We start from the raw sequence: 18,002 nt of genomic DNA on the forward strand, positions 1-18,002 counted from the left end.
TGCTGGCCCATACTTTGAGTGCTCCCGCTCCTCAGCGCAGGATTGCCCCGAGTCCTGGAGTTCTGCCACGTGATCCACAGCTCCGTGGGGCGGTGGTGGCTCAGCTCTGCGGGCTCTGCTCTGCTCTCACAGCTGCTGAGGTGTGCTCAGATCTCGTGGATTGCAGTGACCTCGGGTTGCCTGCGTCCTCATCCTGCGCCGGATCGCTGACGGGGGCTGAGCCGCTGTGGAGGTGGATGGATTTAGGAGCTGTGGGAGTTCAGAGCTGAGGGCTCCGTGTTCTGCTCCAGGATCTGTCCCCTTGAGGAGGATGTGCAGTTTGCTCTGGGCACCATCGCGTGAATTTTGTGCTCCCGATCCAGGATGTGGATGAACTCTTCTGAGCTCTGAAGCACAGTGACGTTCAGATCGGCGCTGGCAGCGGTCGCTGTGTGCGCTGCGGTCACTGTGGGGCATCGGCGTGGGCTCACACTGAGCTGAGTGCTGAGCAGGGCTGAGTTCTGTTCGGGTGAGAAAACAGTGCAGGACCTCCCCCTGGAGGAGCCTGGGGCTCTTAGAGGGTACCTGACCTCACCTGCACTGCAGGAGCCGTAGCTGTGGTGACTGTGCTGCTCGTGATGTGCAGCAGACGTTGATGAAACTGTACATGAGTGCACGATTTAAAGCAGTTAAATGTGAATGTGCTGAGTGCCAAAAGTCCTCCGAGGAGCGCCGAGTGCCGCTGCTCCTGGGGCAGAGCTGTGCTCACCTCACACCGTCAGTGCTGCGCGTGAACCCCTCCGTGCTCTTCAGACCCCCTTGGCGTTGAACATGGGAACAGAGTTCAGAAAGGTCTTTAAGAGATACTTTGCCTGAACCTCTGGCAGAGCTGGGGGAGGTGGCAGCCGTGAATTGCAGGGACGTGGTGAGCAGAGGCAGCTCAGTGGGAGTCGGGTGGTGGCATCACTGAGGGCTCAGCGTGAGGAGCTGAGCTGTGCCAGCAGTGCTGTGGACGCGTGGTGGGCTCTGCTCCACCCGTTGTGGTGGAGATGGAAACAGCTTCATGTTTAAAAAGGAGAGATGCATCCGTAGTGTGAGTGCTGGGAGATGCTTGCGCATGCAGTGATGTGAGCTGTAGACCTCCAGGTCTGCTGTGTGTGTTTTCCTCACGTGGATTTACTTTCCCCTTCTGATGCTGTCCCAGCTTCTGCAGGGAGCACTGTGCCCCCTCCGGGTGCTCTGGGGACGGCTGTGGTGCTTCTGCTGCTCACTGTGCCATGCTGCTCTAATTGTGCACTGTTTTGCTGCTGCGAAGGGATATGGTTTTGTTTGTGAACTTGGAAGTGTTGCTGTAAAGCTGGATCCCGTGTGCTGATGGTTCTGGCTGTGTTGTAAATACCTGCATGAATGCACAGTGGGTGCGTGGGAGCAGCGTGGGCAGCAGCTCTGCTCTGCTCTGCTCTGCTCTGCTCTGCTCTGCTCTGCTCTGCTGCAGGGCCTGGGCTGCACGGGGAGGGCTGTGCTCACCGGGGCACTCAGACCATGGAATGACCAAAAGTGTCCGAGCTCTGCTGGTCCTTCAACGTTGCTTCCTTGGTTTAATAGCGAGAGATGTCCACTTGTCTTCGAGTGGATGGGCTTCGTCCCCTCGTGTGCCTTGTCCCCTCCCTGTCCTGCAGTGGAAAGGACGGCTGCGGATGGCCCTTCTGCCCCCTGCGAGCAGTGCAGTGTTCAGGTGTGAGGGACCTCTCTGCTCCCGGAGCGTTCCCTGTGGGATCTGCTTCCCAGGAGCAGGGGCTGAATCACGGGCAGCCGCACTGCGTCGCTCCGCTGGGGAGGGGGATGCGATGCTGACTTGGAGAGGGCACTGCACTCTGTGCTGCCCTATTGATCCCACCCCCAACTCTGAATGCTGACTGCAGTGTGAGCACATTCTGGGTGGGTGCTGTCACACGTGGGTGCTCAGCCCCGCTGCCCTTTGCCCCACAGCCATGGGAGCACTGCCCCTCGTCGGCCCCCTTTCCTTTCTGGGATGTGAGCAGTACAGATGTGACTGTTTGTTGTTTACTCCGTTCGGTGTAACCCACACCCGTGTGTTTCTATGGCGGATATCGCAGACCGAAGCAAAAACCGTATGCAATGGGTTTAACTTTATTATGAACTGTATATGCTGTACAAACCAATAAAGCCGTCAGTGAGGACCGCGTCGCTGCCGTTCTTCAGCCGCCGCGGAACCGACACCGCAGCGCTGCGGGGACAGCGGCTCCGAGGGGCGGGAGCGGAGCGGGAGCGGTGCGGGAGCGGTGCGGGAGCGGTGCGGGGCTGATCCGCACCGGTGCCGCCGTCGCCCGTTTGGCAGCGAAGGACGGGCGGCACTCGGAGCGTCCGCGCTTTGTTTCGGTGGCGATGCAATGGGGATTCATTGTCATCGTTTCCGTGCCCCGGAGCCGCACTGAGCGCTCGCGTTTGTTACCGCGGCGTTAAGCGCCGTCCTGAGCTGGAGCTGTTAGTTGGGCTCTGAGTTACGAAGCAGTGACCGCGCTCTGCTGAGCGGCAAATGAACAAAACGTGAGCTTTAATGAAGCACCTTAATAACGGCAGTGCTCTGTCATTAACTCCCTCCCAGCCCGGGGTCCGGGCTGGAGCAGACTCTGGTTACGCAGTTACAAAACCTCCTTTACTTCCTAAATTACAGTGTTACTTCCATCCATTCAGGGCATTAGCTAAAACTAGTAAACCTGGCATGAAGTACAGCTCTGTACTCCGGACACGATCTTAGTTCCTACAAAATAAGATGGAAAAGACGTCAGTTCATCTCTCCCACTCCCCCCGAGGCAGTGCTGCTCCCCACAGCTCTGCTGCCGTCCTGCAGCTCCCTGCGCGTGGTGCCATCTCTGAGCTTTTCTCTGCCCACATCTGCAGTCGTTGGCTCAAAGACACCACGGGGCACCGCACTGAGAGCTCTGCACGCGAACGGCACCGGGTGGGGTGGGACACTGATGGCTCCGGGTGCCCCAACGGCCGCTGCCGATGGGAACTGCTCCTCTGGAGCGAAGAGCTGTGAGGGAGCGTGGCTCCCAGCTCCCAGTGCAGCTCCCAGCACTGCTGTGTGTCTGCTGGGAGCGGGGGTGGGCCATCACGCAGCTCATGGGGCTTCAGAGCAGCTCTGTTCGGGCTCCGGCTGCCACTGCTCCATCATGAAGTACTGACGTGTACAGATCTAACGATTGTGGTTCATAGGGAAGTTATAAAAGACGACACGAGATCCTCCTCGGAGGAAGAAAACAAGCAGAGCCCCACGAGAGCTGCTTCCCCCGTTACACGCAGCAGCACCCCGGTTACTGAGGGCTACGGGGCAGTTCCCCTGGAGCTGCTTGTTTTCTTCCCGAGGCCGATAAGATCTCCCCAGAGCTGTTTCGTACTGAGGTGGGCGGAAGGGTTTGCTTAGTAAAGGTACAATTATTTCTCTTTACAGTTTTAAAGGTTACCAAGTTATTTGCCTTTTAAAAACAAAAGGGGAGAGCCCCACGTGCCCTCAGATGATGGTGCAGGAGCTGAACGCAGAGCCGCGTTTGTTGGTGCTCTGCGTGGGTACGAGTTTTCCTTTTCCATAATAACCTGAGAATATCGCCCTCACATCGATCTTTTTGGACAGGACGAGCATCCACATACCGTTACCGAAATACTGCAGTTTCCCTCCTCCGATTTCCCCCACTTCATCCCCTTTGTTCCCTGCCTTCTCCAGTTTCACAAACTCCAGGAGATCGATCCCGGTTTGGACGGCTTCGACGCCGCTGGCGCAGCCGAGGGTGATGTGAGCACGGCTGCCCCGGGGGAGGCTGTCGGTGGCCTGGACCTTATCAGCATCCGCGGGCCACAGCAGCAGCTGCTGTTCGCTCAGCTCCACTCGAGCGCCGACGGTTTTCGTCGTGACAAACAGAGCAGAAATGGACAGGGTGAAGCCTTTGCCGTAGGAAGCCCTCACAGCCTGGGGGGGGGGGGAGAGGGGCACAGGTCAGAGCCGCGCGCTGAGGGCCCCCTCCTGCACACAGCCCCGCTCCTCCGGGCGCTCAGCGATTTGGAGGTGTAAATCCATCATCTGCCGCCATTCAAACCGAGCTACGTTGGACAGCGGCGGCACTCGGAGCGCTGCGGAGCGCAGCGCGTGGGGCGGAGGGGATGGGGACGGGGGGGGGTGAGCGGCTCTCCCGCACCCATCGCTTCTCTATTGCGTGGGCCACGGGGGCACACACGTCCCTGCAGATTGAGCTGTGTGCAAAGCTGCCTCCCCCCCCTCCCCACAGAGCTCCGGATGGGAGGGGGTCTCCAGGGGAACGGGGGGGACCCGGGGCCGCAGCACTCGCACTCACCTCCTGCTGCGCGTACTCCTCGGCCCCCGCTGCTTTCCCGAAGTCGGTGTACCTGGTGGTGCAGTGCAGGACCCCGGGCGGCCTCTTCACGAAGTAGCTGGTCAGATCTATTTTTATTTTGGGATCCTCAGAAGTAACTGCAAATACAGAACGTTAGGATGAAAGAAGGATCCCTCGAATTAAGCCCCGTCTCAGCTTCCTTCACCCACTCGTGCTTTGTGCCCCATCTCCTCACTGCAGTCCCCTCCTCTCCTTCCTCCCGGGATGCGGACAGTTCTGCCCCGGCCCACCCTCAGTGCTACAGAAATCCCAGAGGGGCAAAGTGAGCTGCGACCACATCTGCTCCTCAGGCACCACCGGGCAACACCGCCCTCCCCCCCACGGCCTCAGTGCTTGAACCCACTCCCACGGAAAACTTCCTTTCACTCTCAGTCATGAAAGCAATGTCAGCAGCTGTGGAGAGCAGAGCTCGGGATCCCTGCACAGCTCTCACTGCTGCCGACCTTCACTAAAAGCAGCACTGCGTGAGCAGACCCAGCGTGCTGTGTTTGCTGAGCGTTGGGGATGCACCGGGAGGAGGAACGTGGTGAGATCCATCTGTACATACAGAATTTGCTCTCCTTTTTGAAGGCTTTGAGACTTCCAAGCTCATCCAAGAAGACCTGGCCGGCCTTCCTCAGGATCTCGGAGCTTCTCTTGCTCAGGAACCACCCAAAATACATGGGTAGAAACTCCTTCTCCAAGCTCGGCTTCATCTTCTTCAGGTCTTCCGCCGTCAGTTTCCACTGATTCTTATCCTTAAGCTGTGAGCAATCCATCCTCCACTGCGTTTTGGGTTCAGCAAAGATGACTTTGTAGCGGTATTTGTCAGCAATGTCAAAGATTTGTTCCAGTCGTTCCCTCTCATGGTGAGTGTCGTCCAAAACGATAACGCTGATATCTCGTTTGCAATAGTCAACCAGAGCCTCATCCACTTTGGAGTACTCTTCGGGGACGCTGCTCCGTACCCCAGGAGTGATTTTGTAGCTCTCGACGGCGATGACTTTGCAGGCGTCTCTGTACCGCTCCTGAATCGCCTGAGCGAGAGTGGACTTCCCACTGCCGGGGAGACCTCTGAGGATGAAGAAGGTTTTGGACTCTTTGAGCGTGGAGATGGTGTCTTCATCGTCCAGGAAGGGGAACCGCAAGCTCTCGGGCCTTTCTTTCGCCGACTGAGAAGACATTTTTCTAAATATTTTAGGTAGGAATGGGTGACTCTTCTTCGAGAAACCTCTGTTCTGAAATTCAAGCACAAAATACCGCTCTGAAGGTCCTGCGGTGCGAGCGCGTGGCCGTGGGGGGGGGGGGGACCCGGACCGCGCGGAGCGAAAGGGAAACCGTCACCGTCACAGCGCGGAGCGGCCGCGGCCCGAGGGGGCGAACGGAGCCCGAAGCGCCGTCCAACACCGCAGCTCCGCCCGCAGCGCCGAAGCGATCCCCGCCGGAGGTGTTCGCCGCGGTGCTCCCGGGGCCCCCCCGCTGCTGCCCGGCCCGGGGCTCCCAACGCGGAACGGCCGCTCCGCGCTCCTCCCACCGCCGCCGAACACGAAAGTGAAAGCGGGCGCGGGCACTGCGGCTCTGAGCGGCACTTCTCCATCCTCTGCTCCCGGCTCCGGGACGCGGGGATCGGCTCCGGAGCGCTCAGGGTCGCGTGGGAGCACCGCCCGCCCCGGGGATCCCCGCTCCGAAGGGGGCGACGCACCGCTCCCGGTGGGGTCGGGGTCCCATCGCCCCTCGGCTGCGGGGCTCGGCCGTGCCCGGGGCCGCCGTTCTGCCCGGGGCAGCTGCGGGCGGACGGCACTGAGCCGCTTTTCAAACGCGCGAACAAAAGAACAATAATAGAGAACAGCCCCAGGTCCCATTGTTCGACGGCCAAACCCGCGGAGAAAGCGCTCCTTTATGCGACGGAGCCGCGCGGCGGCGCGGGACAATGGCGGCTCAGAGCCGCGGGGGAACAATCCCCGATTGAGCGGAGCTCCGTCCCACAGAGCCCCGCTGTCCCCGCGGCCGCTCCGGACCCCTCCGCGCCCCGACGGAGCCCCACGAGGGGAAGGGGCGGCGAAGGGGCAGCGCGGCTCAGGTTCCCCCCCCCCCCAATCCGCTGCCCCCCGCCCCGGGCTCCGTCCCGCACCGCCTCGGGCTGCCCCGGCCCCGCACTTACCATGGTGAGGGCAGCGGCTCCGGGGCGGCCGCCGATGCGGAGCGGGAGTGCGGCTGTGGGGCGGGCGGCACCGCCGCCCCTTTCATAGCATCGCCCCCTCCCGGGACCGCCCGAGGCCGCGCCTGCGTGGGGCGGGCGGTGCCGGTGGGTGCCCGGCCCCGGGAGCGCTCCTTCTGCCGCGGGCGCCGGCGCTGATGGGATGGAGCAGCGCTGTGTGGATGCAGAGCTTTGCACATTTTATTTTAACCGCTCAGGAAATCAAACCGCTTTCTTTCATCGTCTCCCATTTCTTCTCCCTCTCTTTCGCTCCCCTCTTCCTCTCCTTTGCCGCTCTCTTCTTTGCTCCTTTTTCATTTTGCTTGTGTAGCGCTTCTCTCGTTCCTTTGTTCCTTATCCCTCTCGGCACCGTCTTTTTCTCCCCTCTGGTTCTCTAAGCTTTGCTCACTTGCCCGTCCCTCTGCGTCCTCGGAGTTGTCATCTTCTGTGTTTTCACCGCGGAAATCGTGATCTGGGGGGGAGAGGGGGGGGAGGAAATCTTAGAGTGAGATCCAGCACCGAGCACCCGCGGGCTGCGAGGGGAGAACGGCTCCTGCCCCCCCTCCCCCACCGCTCTGTGTCTCGCGGAGTTGCATCCTCTGCCCGGGTGACCGTGGGATGCCCCTCGGGGGCTGCTCGGCCCCATCTCTGTGCTGTGAACCGCTGGCTTTTGCTCTGGGTTTGCAGAGCTCTCTGCCTCGGAGCTGCAGGTGACGTCCTGCTCCGTGCTGCAGGTCTCAGCCACATGCATCGCCACTGAAGTGGTGATGGGGAATGAGTGCACTCTGTTATGTGCACTCTGGAACGCTGCCGAGGTTCTGGAGGCCTCAGCACTGTGCCCCCCTCTGTTCACAGCTGCTTCCACGGTCACGGTCTGACTCTTGCCCACCACTCTGCATTCCTGGCACTGGAGCTGCTCTCTGCAGCTGCTGACGTGGGCAGTGCTGAGGAGCAGAGCCAGGCTCCTCCACTTCTGTCCTTAACATTTAAACCTCACCATCAAAAAAAAAAAAAGGAGCTATGAATTCTACGTGTGCTACGGGATCCCACACAGATGGGTCCCTACAGCAGCACGTGCATGGGGTCCAGAAACACAGCTGCTCTCTACCTGGGCACAGAGTGCTCCGTTTCCATCCAGGAAAGGGAAGTGGGGAATTCTCACGTTTATGTGGTGCAGAACTCGAGGTGACAATTACCTCTGGGAGTGTGAACTTCCATTTCTCTTTCTCTTTCCTTTAGGTCTTTGATGAAGCTCCTGCTCACGTTATCCAAAGCCTGAGAAGCGATGTGGGCTCTTAGTAAAGCACCAGACACACAGCATGCATACTGCTCCCGTTTTCCTCTGACCTCTGCTGTCACTGCTCCCTTCCTGCCTTCACACCAAGGCACTCCACTCGGTGTGCAGTGCTGGCAGCCGTTAGCACCCCACCCCACACACCTCCGTCCTCCAGGACACACCGAGTGCTCCCAGAGCACAGCAGTTGGTTGTGTAGGGATGGCTCCTGTTGGCAGGACGCATCCTTGCAGCCCTGCCCCATCCTCCCCCCCCGGCAGTCACTCACAGCAGTGATGGCCTTCTGAGCAGCGTGGCTCTGGACAAGCTTTGCCTTCTCAAGCGCTTTTTCAAAGTTGATAATTGCAGACCAGTAGTCCTTCAGCTTTTCTGTAAGAAAATAATGAAAACACCTATTGTTACCCAACTGTTGGCCAAGCAAGGCTCCTGAGAGAGACCTCAACCCGAGCAGCAGCTTTGGGAGCTCTCATTGAGGTGCCAACCACAACGGGCAGCTTCCTCCTCCCAGCAAAATGCACCGTGACGTCTGTACCCTGTGCTTGTGCTACCAGCACGCCCGCGTGGAGCTGCCACTCAGCATCTCCCTCCTCCAGCGCGGACTGCAGGGACCTCTCTCCATAGTCCTGAGCTTCCTCAGCTTTCCCGAGCTCGAGGTAACAGCGGCCGATCTCATGGAGCAGCCACGTCTTCTCCACGCTGGATTTCACCATTGGAATTTTCTCCTCCCAGCTGCAAGCAGAGCGAGGAAGACAAACTTCACTGGGTCTCACCCACGTGCAGTTATCCTCTCAACCACTGAATCCAGAAACAAAGAGTTGCAGTTGTTGTCATGAACAAATTCACAGCTCCTGCAGTCAGAGCAAACCGAAATCCACCACCACCTCCACGTACGCGTCGATCGCCTGCTGGAGCGCGCCGGTCCGGGCATGAACTCTGCCAATGTTGTCGAGGGCTCTGGATATGGCATCAGGGAGATGGCTGCAGGAAGAGGAACGTCGCAGAGTTGAAGCATCCTTGTTCCTGGCGGTGCTTTCCAGCCCCGACAGAACGCAGAGGGCAGCGCTGGGGGGCAGAGCAGCCGTGCCAGACTGGAGCTCACGAAACCAAAGTGTTTATTTTCATCTATGGCCACTGCAGCTGCCACGGGGAAAACCGCCTCGCTCCCGCGTTTGTTCCTCTGTGTGTAAACCCGGGAGCCCTCATGAAAGTCTTTTCTTTGCCTCAGTTTCCCACGGGGTTCCCCACCACTCTCAGCTCCCAGCGCTGCTGTCCAGGAGTGCACTGCCACGGGGATGCGAGCACTCTCGGTGCCACCTCCTGCTAACAAGTCCTTTCCCAGTGCTCCGAATGAGCCGTTACCCCACGCCACAGGCAGCTCCTTCTATAATAAGCCTACAGACTTTAATTTTATTCCTTAATTAGTCCCATTCCCAGCCCTGGAAGCGGCCCTCCTTGGCTACCCGCGCCTGGCAAACGGAAAAGCCGTCGGAAGCAGAGCAGCGGTGCTCTGCGTCTGCTGTGCCGGCCATTAACAGCCACCAGAGGGCGAGTGCTCCTCGGCGATGCTGCGCTCCTGTCCGCCAGAAAACCTGCCGAGGTTTGGGATGTAGCACAGCCCCTCATTGCGGCCCCGGGTCCGACCCTCCCAGGGCAGCGCGCTGAGCCCGGGACGCGTGCACTGCTCTGCTCCGCTCCCACGCGCACTGCCCGGTAAATGTCCCGGTGAATTACAGCGCTGCCAGATGCTGAAACACAGAGGCACCTTCCTCTGCAGGCAGCATCTCAACTTCGCAGCACTTACTTCTGCCTGGCAAACTCCAGATCCATTTTGTGGCTTTCCAGGGCTGCCTCCATCTGCCCCATCTCAAACTGGGCATTGCCAATGCAGCTGTGGAGGTTCCCAATCAGCTCGTTCTTGTTGGGAACTTCATCCTCCGGCCATCCCTGTATTGCTTTCAGCACACGCTCTGCTTTCTTGCAGCTTTCTTTGGGAGAGTTGCCAGTCAGCACTGGAGACAAAGAGAGAGGTTCAGCGCTGGTGTGCAGGCACAGCAGTTCTGGGGAGCTAAGGCCAAGTGCAGCTATGTAAACCTCCGGGAAAGCCTCAAAATTCCTCAAGGAAGGGTGGGGGCCCCTAACCCCCCAGGCACATCCAACAGTCCTGCATTCAATCTATGGTGTGCTTCCAAGAACCACCTGTGTGTAGTCCTGGCCTGTGTTTGTTACAGCAAATAATTACAAGCACCACTCATTGCTTTCTTACTGTTTCCAGCCAGGACACGTACGCATATCAATGTCCTCCATACTCTTCGCAATGTATCTTGCCATCTCGGCTGGTTTCGGTTTCTTCTCTCTGGTCCAATTCTGCTGCCTGAGCTCTCGCTCCCTCACTCGGGCATAGATGGGCTTCTGCTGCTGCCAGAACTCAGCACGTGTGTCCAGGTAGGCAATGCCACTCAGCACCATGTCCTCCACTTTGATCCCCTGCTTTGTGACGCTCTTCATCAAATCTGAAAAGAGGAGAGCATCACAGCATACAATGGATGAAGCTTCAGATCTCTGGGCTGTTTGTGAACGTTCTGCTCTGACAAAGTACTGCAATTAATGCCCTTCAGAACGGATGTGATCGGGTGGGAAATTAGAGAAAATTCTCCTGGTGAGCTAAAGCTGCTGTGTTCCCAGCTCCTGCACTGCTACCTTCTCTGAAGGCAGCAGCTGAAGAGGCAGCACAGTAATGGGGGCAGCCCTGGGCCCTCCTGGGCAGAGCAATCAGATGGGACTCCTGCACTCAGATGGCACTTTAAATGCTGGGGAAATTGAGAGGAATATTACATGGCTGGAAACAAGATGGCTTTTATATATTATTAATGCTGGCAATACCATAAATTTATGAATAGGCTGAATTCTTAATTGCTCCTCTGTTGCTAGGTAAATGGTTTCCTGGAAGTGGGGAAAAAAACCCCAAAAGATTAAATGGGAATCACCTTTCCACCTAGCTCTAAAATAAGGCACTTTTCTGAATCCTGTATCTTGTTCTTAGCACTTATAACCAAGTGAGTGAGGAAGTTTCATTAGTAGCACTTTGCACTTAATGCAAATGTGAGTGGAGTTTAACATCGTGCCAGAAATTAAGTAATTTGTAATGGTGCTGCTTTTGATTTCCTCAGCACAGATCGCTGTGGTTGAAAGAAGGAAACACCTTCAGAGAGAGCTCTGAATATTGGATCTGGTTCCAAAGACACCTGAACTGTTTGGACACTGCAAATGCTATGGGCTGTGTGAGCTCTGAGCTAAGTGTGAGCAGTGGTCAGAATATAAAAGGGAAGCTCCTGCATAGGAGGGACATTTAACTGAATACAATGGAGAAAACCTTCATCCTTGAGCAGCTTTTCCAGGTAGGCCTTGTCAGCATAGAGCTCTTCAAGAAGCTGCCGCTCCGTTTTTTGGTTCCTTGCAGGCTCCTGTCTCTTTGTGCACTTCTGATCCTTGGTCAGTTTGATTTGGAGTTTCTGATCTGCTTTTTTGCCCTACAGCAAGAAAAAAACAAGTTTGGCAAGACTGCTGGGGTACACTGGGATTATCAGGAGGGATTGGCTTCTGGAAGTGCTGACCCTCAGCGTACGTCAAGTCTCTTTAAATAAAAGCAAGAAGTCAGTGTCTCACAGAGAGCTTTTAGGCTCCCGTGTGCAAATTATTTATACCACAAGCTACCCACAATTCCAGCTGAAAGAAAGCAACGAGCACTCACTGCATGGCCTGCGAAGGGGAACGTGGCACCTCAGAGGAGCACCGCAAAATTAAGCAATTGAGAAAGTGTCCGCTATCAGAACTGTGAACCTCAAACAGCAGGTAAGACCAAGGCAAACACTGCGGGTGAGTGTACCCTGGCTCTGACCTCAGTGCTGTTACTCATTAGCCTTTGCTGGGTGGTCAGCAACATGCAATAGGAGCACCCCTCGGGCTGTGAGAGGAGCTTCAAATGGGGCTTTGTTTCCCATCAGTTGCTCTTCCCTGCCCTTCTGCCTTCTCCTTTCTGTTCTGTGTGGATTGAGCCACAGCTGCACTAAAGGCATGTACATAAAAATCCTCATGATGCATTAGTTTGCTCTGTATGCTCAGGATGTGCCTCCCCATCCACACTGCTGCAGCAGCCACTGATGCTGTGTGTGTTCCAGAACATAACAGCATTATAACAGCTCTAGTTAACTTCTGGGCCACGAGCTCTTCACACTGTACCTCTGCCTGTCTGCTTATAAAGCAGAGATCCTCCTTGTTCTCCAGTTTAACTGAGGATGGATCTGCAAATACAGAGAAAACGCTTGTTAGTGCTCAAGAACTGCAGTAGAGGAGCTTTAGAATTTAAAATGATTGTAAATGTGTGAAGCCTGAAACGTCCTGTTACAAGTAGAGCTTTCTTCATGTGAAATCTGTGAATGTTGCTGTGTCCTTTAAGCAGGAATTGCAGCTCACAGATATAGCTCTTCTCTGAATTGTAATTACTATTTCTGCATGGTACCACGGGGCTCCTATCACAGGGCACGTTTCCTACAGAGATGTGCTGTATCCCACATGCAGAGAAAGGAAATAAAAGGGAATTTTAAAGTGGAAGGAAAGCTTATAAGTGTGGCAATATTTCAGAGAACTGCTCCAAAGATTTTGTGCACTGAACAATGAATTCCTGTTATATTTTCACTTCTGCTTTTCAGAGCCCACTGTCACAGTGAAGAGATGGGGGGAAAAAACAGCTCTTTGTTTTGGTGTGGTCAGAAGGAAGGAAGCAGCTTCAAATGCTGCTGTGGATGCATTTCCTCCAGCAAGATCAGCCATGTGCCAATGCTCACAGTGCAGGTATGCCATGCACACTTGGTAAAGTGGTGTTGGGGATGTACCCCATTCATGTATATATACACATAGCAAACATCTAGAACTAACACTAGTGTGTCTCCTTGCTTCTGTTCCCCTGCACTGAGGAGCTACCAAACGTTTAGAACACCTCTTGGCTTTAATTCTGTTCATTTCTATACAGTCCAGATGCTGGAAGGCATTTAAAGCATTCAGCTCAGCATGTCAAGCACGACAAGCATTTCCACTGTGAGTTGTGAAGGTGTCTCAGTGTTTGCACTGGACTAAGAAAGCAGCAGTAACAGAGGAAAGTAAACCAGACCTGGAAAATTGCTCTATCTGCCTTTTTGAATGTGTCACATACGGAGGAGCTGCTGCTGGCTGCCGTGCAGCTGGGGCTCAATGCCAATCTGCAGCTCTGGAGGTGGGCTGAAACTCTGAAAGCGATTTCAAGGTGAGGTAGCAACGTTATCTGTGGGATCAAGGCCTGTGTGGGGTGTGCAGGCAGGGTGTGTCCCAGCTCCCTGATGGCACAGGCTGCTGGGCTGGAGGATCCACCTGAGCTGTTTCTGACTGTCCCAGCAGGTTTTGCAATGGCCTTGCAAGCTGTGCACAGGTTGCTGTTTGCATGTGATAAGCCACTCAACCACAGAGCCAGCCCCAGCTGAGCGTGTCTGTGTGCCTGGGAGTGCGTGCAGGTGTTGGCCGTGCTTGCCTGCACTTGAGAGAAATGCTAGAAGAAAAAGTAAGGGAAAAGTTTTCCACTTGTTCTAAACATCGCCGGGTCCTTGGCCTTTCCTGTCGCTTGCAGGACTCAGTGCTCTGATTTACAACAGAAATTATGAAAGCAGTTGCAATAGTCAACAGTTTCACTGCTCTTACGCAATGTGAATTGGAAGAAAATCAGGATCTTGGGAAGGTAGCTGGGCAGATTTCATTATAAACTTTTAACACTAGGATAAAGAGCTCAAAACAGATTCTGTAATCAGTAGGGCCATAAGCAGGTGTGCTGCTTTATTCTGCATTCAGAGCATTGTCATAGTGACTTTAGAAATAAGTGCTGGGGTCACAATTCCCATCTCTGAAGTTATTAGACACTGTGGGTGAAGAGGCATTCAGATACACACACAAAAAAAAAGAAGAGAGAGAGGAGAATGGGGATGTGCTGTTTTTGGAGCTCAGGAAATCCAAAGAAACTGCTGTCACTGGGTTAGGAAGCATGTTGAGTTAACAGCTGATGATAAAATACCATGAGCAGCTCCAGCCATGCCTGCAGGCACTGAGAAAAGGGAACTTCTTACTTCCAATGCAGTTGATGATTGCCTCGTGGGATTTCTGGATGCCCAGCCTGAACTTCTGGCGCTCTGGGCGTAGTTTGTGGCCTCGGTGATAGAACACCAGAGCAAATTCAAAGTCACCCATGGTATATAACGTCTCAGCTTTTTGGTAAAGCCCCTGAAAAGACATTTGAAGAGGAAAAAACCCAACCATCTATTCTTCAGAGCGTCCAAGCAACCCTCTCCTAGGCCGAAGTACAAGCCCTACCCAGGGCTTATGCAGACAATAAATACAATAAAATCTAATCCTGGAGCTCTTACTCAGAGGACTGAGCACTTCCACACCTCTGGAAGCACTGCAGAGGAGCACGGTGTCTGTGGCACAGAGCATCCCTCACCTGAAGGGCTCTGTGAGGACCATGGCATCGCGCTCCCCACAGACAGCAGAGCTGCCCCTGCCCTGCAGCTCCGCGCCATTTACCTCAGAGAACATTTTGTCATTTTGGAGAGATGCTTCAGCATCCTTCAGGGAGTTCTCCATGTCTCCAAGCCTCAGGTGACACCGTGAGCGGGCAACGAGGCCGTGCTTGTCCCCTGCTCTCAGCTGCAGCGCCTGGAAGGAAGAGCACGCGGTGCCGGTACCGCGCGCAGAACACTCGCGCGCATCGGGTGATGGGTGAGAATAAGACCCCCATTTTTAGCCCCCGGGCCCTCACGTTGTTGAAGCAGGACAGGGCCTTGCCGTACTCGCCCCGCCGGTACAGCAGCGTTCCCTCGCTCATGAAGCCCGGGAAGGTCCCGATCAGCGCGGGGCCCTCCGCCATGGCGCACCCGATGCCATCGCTTGGCAACGGCTGCCGGGCAACAGCGTCACTTCCGGCACGACATAAGCCCCGCCCACGCGGTGACGCCACCGAGGTCCTGGAGCGCTGCGGGGCGGGCGCTGGTCCTGGCAGCTCCCAGCGGGCTCGGCTGGGTCCTGGCAGGCGGGATGTCCCCGCCCCTGGGGGCGGTGTAAGTGCGGGTGGGTGGCTCACGCGGCGTGCCCTGCGGCCACGGGCAGGAAACACGTGGCTCGCACGACTCGTGCAGGCCGATCCCAGCTGCGGCTTCGCACCGGCACTCGTGGTGCGTTCCGCGTGGTCCTTACTGAGCCATCCAGGTCAGCCCGGGGCGAACAGGTGCTGGCTCGGGATCGGTTCTTAGGCTGTGTTTGCCGACGCCGGCGCTGGAGGCGCAGCCGTAAAGAGAGTGGGAATGCAGAGTTTCATCAGTGCTCCGCAGAAGCGGTGTTGGGTCCCGGCGCTGCCGTGTGCCGGCCGGGGCAGGGCTATGCTGGGCTGCGGGCGGTGCCCACTGCCTCGGGTGGTCAGCACCGCTGCGAGCTCACGGCACTCTGCAGCATCCGATCCCGGACAGCAGCACTGAGGAATGAGAGAATCTTCTGGTTCTCCTCCCATCAGCATCCTTCGACTTGACTTTATTTTGGCCTTGGATGAGGTCCTGATAAGATGAATGTTTGTAGCAATTTGTTCCAGCGAAGTGACTCAGTAGTGGGAGCGGCTCTGTCCGTCCCGACACTGCTCCGTGCACAGCGTGGGCTGTATCCTCACCACCGGCAGAACGAAAGCTGCCGCTCCTGGGCTGCGCTCCCCGCGGGATGGGGAGGAAGGCCGTGGGTGGGCAGTGACACAGACCCTGCTGCGGGAGGCGGCGGTCTGACAGTCCCTATGTCTGTCAGAAAGGGAAAGGGTCTGGAACCAACTTGTGATGACCGCATTGGTCTGAGGAGTCACCCCAGAGCGTTTCACTCCAGCGCTGATAGATTCGTGCCGCAGTAACAGGTCGGAAATAGCAGAAAAGGCGCTGAGCGTTACTGGCGAGCAGAAGAAGCAGCACGGGCCGGGCGGGGACGCGAGCTCGTGTCCCGGCCGTGTGTCGGGGGGTGGCGGTGCCGGAGGCGGTGCGGCCTCGGCCCCGCGCTCGAGGCTGACGTCTGCGCGGTCCCGAGGAGGGGTTCACGGCCGCGCGCGGGGGGGCGGTGGCGGGGGGCGGAACTACGACTCCCACAAGGCCGCGCGGGCGCGCCCCACCGGCGGCGACCAATGGGCGCGCGGGCGCCGCTCAGGCAACGCACACGTGACGGCGGCGGCAGCCAATGGGAGGCGGCGGCGCCCGTAGGCCGATGGGCCGGGGAGGCAGCGCCGCGCCGCAGCGAACAAAAGGCGGCGGCGGCAGCGGGGACCGCTGGGCAGCGGCAGCGGCAGAGCGGAGCGGGTGAGTGGCGGCGGGCGGAGCTCTGGGCCGCGCTCGGGCTTTCTCCCGGCGGGCGCTCGGACCTCGCGGGGCGCCCTGGGCCGAGCCCTGCGAAACGGCGGGGAGCGCGTGCCCGGCCTGGGCGGGAGTGTCCGCCCGTCCCCAGTGAGAGCCGGCAGTGCTGGGCCCCGAGAGCCGTTCGCGGCGGTACCGCGGGGCGGGGGGAGCCCCGTTCCCCGCTCCCGCTCTGGCCTTGAGGCCGGAGGGGTCCGTCCTCGGCAGAGGGGCGCGAGGGCTGCAGCGCTGTGCCGGGCACGGGATGCTGCGGGCACGGCGCTGCTGTTTAACGGGAGCCGGGAGGAAGGGCTCCGTCCGCGCCCTGAGCTGAGCTGCGTGCGGAGGCCCCCCAGGCCCGAGGGCACGCTCTTGCACAGTGGCCGTCCCTTCTCGCGGCCGAACAGCCCTCCTCCCCCCGTTTGCCGTTCTCGTTCCGTTCTCACCCTCGCGGCGGCCGCAGGTTGAAGGCCCGTGCGTCCGCCTTGTGCTCGATGAATGGCTCTGGCAGCCCCGGAGCCGCGCGTGGCCGCGTCGCAGCCCTTTTGTTTGCTACCTGCGTACATCTGCTGTTTATCTTGCAGCTTTGGAAGTTTTCTTCCTTTTGCACGGGGTTCGCGAGCATCCAACGACGGAATGCTTGCATGTGTCCTAAATATGCTGTCTGCAGATCTGTGCAGTTGCTTAGTTTCCTTAGTTGTGTTTGGAACTTGGGATATTACTCTTCTGTCCAATGCTGTTATCCAAACAGCCTTTGGAAGACTGCAGTTTTCTGCAGAGAGCTTTGGTGTGAGCTTTTGTGCTGCTATCCTCCTGCGAGTGGCTTCTGCTCCCGGTGTGTCCCTTGGCAGGGGGTGCAGCCACAGCCCCAGGTCCTGCCCAGATCCACTGCCCGTTTCCCCAGCGACGTGGGGAACGAGCTCGCACAGAACCTCACAGTGTTTCAGGTTTAGTTTTAAAGACAGAGCTCCAGATATCCCATTTCTGGCACCAGACGTGTCCTGGCACACCTGGAGTCAGTCTTTCATTCTCCAGTAACCTGACTTAAATCAGTTCGTGCTCTGCTATTTTCCTTGGCTGCTGTTTAATTTTTAGGGCTCAGAGTGTAGGGAACGTGCTCACCACCTTAGCGAGTGGCAGCAGCTTGCATCACGCCAGCCCGGTGCCAGGAGTTTCACAACGTGTGGCACTGAAGCTTCGTGACCCGTGGAGTTGGCTGCTGCTGCTGTGGGGCCTCTCCTCTGGAGCCCCTCTGCCATCTGATGAAAGCATGTTTGCCAGGTGGATGCTGACGTAACTGTTCGTGCTGCCGTGGGCAGGAAATATTGGCTGATCTTGAGCTGTGTTAATAAATGACCCTGGCATGAAGGGGGGATGTTGCTTTACAGTGTGGCTTAAAAGTCTCAGGAGGAGGGAGGAGGAGATCTCCACTGGAGTGGGTGGGATTGCGTTTCTCCCAATGGAAGCGTAATTTGGGTATGATTGGAGTTGAGTGATTTGGATCTATGCGGATTCCATGCACACGAGCCCTGCCGTGAGTGCCTGTGATCGGGTGAAGCTCATTGTGTTACACCTGTGTGTCCAGAAAGGGCATAAGGGGATAAATCATTCTTTTTTTAAATTTATTTCTTATTTCTTCCTCCTGCAGAGTGTGCTGTACTCACCCATCGTCTGCTCTGCTTGGTATTCAAAGA

At 57.1% G+C, this 18,002-nt stretch overlaps 2 protein-coding genes across 3 annotated transcripts; both read right to left on the reverse strand.

Annotated features, from left to right (window-relative positions):
- Window positions 1-3,111: 3,111 nt before the first annotated feature.
- On the reverse strand, window positions 3,112-6,656 carry CNP (2',3'-cyclic nucleotide 3' phosphodiesterase). Of its 2 annotated transcripts, none has more exons than XM_065749091.1 (4): window positions 6,550-6,656; window positions 4,957-5,626; window positions 4,350-4,486; window positions 3,112-3,967 (listed from the first exon to the last, which is right to left on the reverse strand). In XM_065749091.1, the coding sequence occupies exons 1-4, from the start codon at window positions 6,550-6,552 to the stop codon at window positions 3,515-3,517; spliced, it is 1,263 nt and encodes a 420-aa protein (XP_065605163.1). In that variant the 5' UTR covers window positions 6,553-6,656; the 3' UTR covers window positions 3,112-3,514. The 2 variants fall into 2 exon arrangements, with proteins under 2 accessions (XP_065605163.1, XP_065605164.1); XM_065749092.1 differs by having other exon boundaries at window positions 4,957-5,621; window positions 6,550-6,652.
- Window positions 6,657-6,899: 243 nt separating this feature from the next.
- On the reverse strand, window positions 6,900-14,822 carry ODAD4 (outer dynein arm docking complex subunit 4). Its single transcript, XM_065749087.1, has 12 exons — window positions 14,715-14,822; window positions 14,480-14,611; window positions 14,023-14,176; window positions 12,116-12,177; window positions 11,250-11,406; window positions 10,165-10,389; window positions 9,681-9,888; window positions 8,771-8,857; window positions 8,412-8,608; window positions 8,148-8,248; window positions 7,782-7,860; window positions 6,900-7,057 (listed from the first exon to the last, which is right to left on the reverse strand). The coding sequence occupies exons 1-12, from the start codon at window positions 14,820-14,822 to the stop codon at window positions 6,900-6,902; spliced, it is 1,668 nt and encodes a 555-aa protein (XP_065605159.1).
- Between the last annotated feature and the right edge of the window lie 3,180 nt (window positions 14,823-18,002).

Source organism: Cyrtonyx montezumae, unplaced genomic scaffold, assembly GCF_038088225.1.
Source record: "Cyrtonyx montezumae isolate F1298 unplaced genomic scaffold, pur_monq_1.0 scaffold_58, whole genome shotgun sequence".
NCBI lineage: Eukaryota > Metazoa > Chordata > Aves > Galliformes > Odontophoridae > Cyrtonyx > Cyrtonyx montezumae.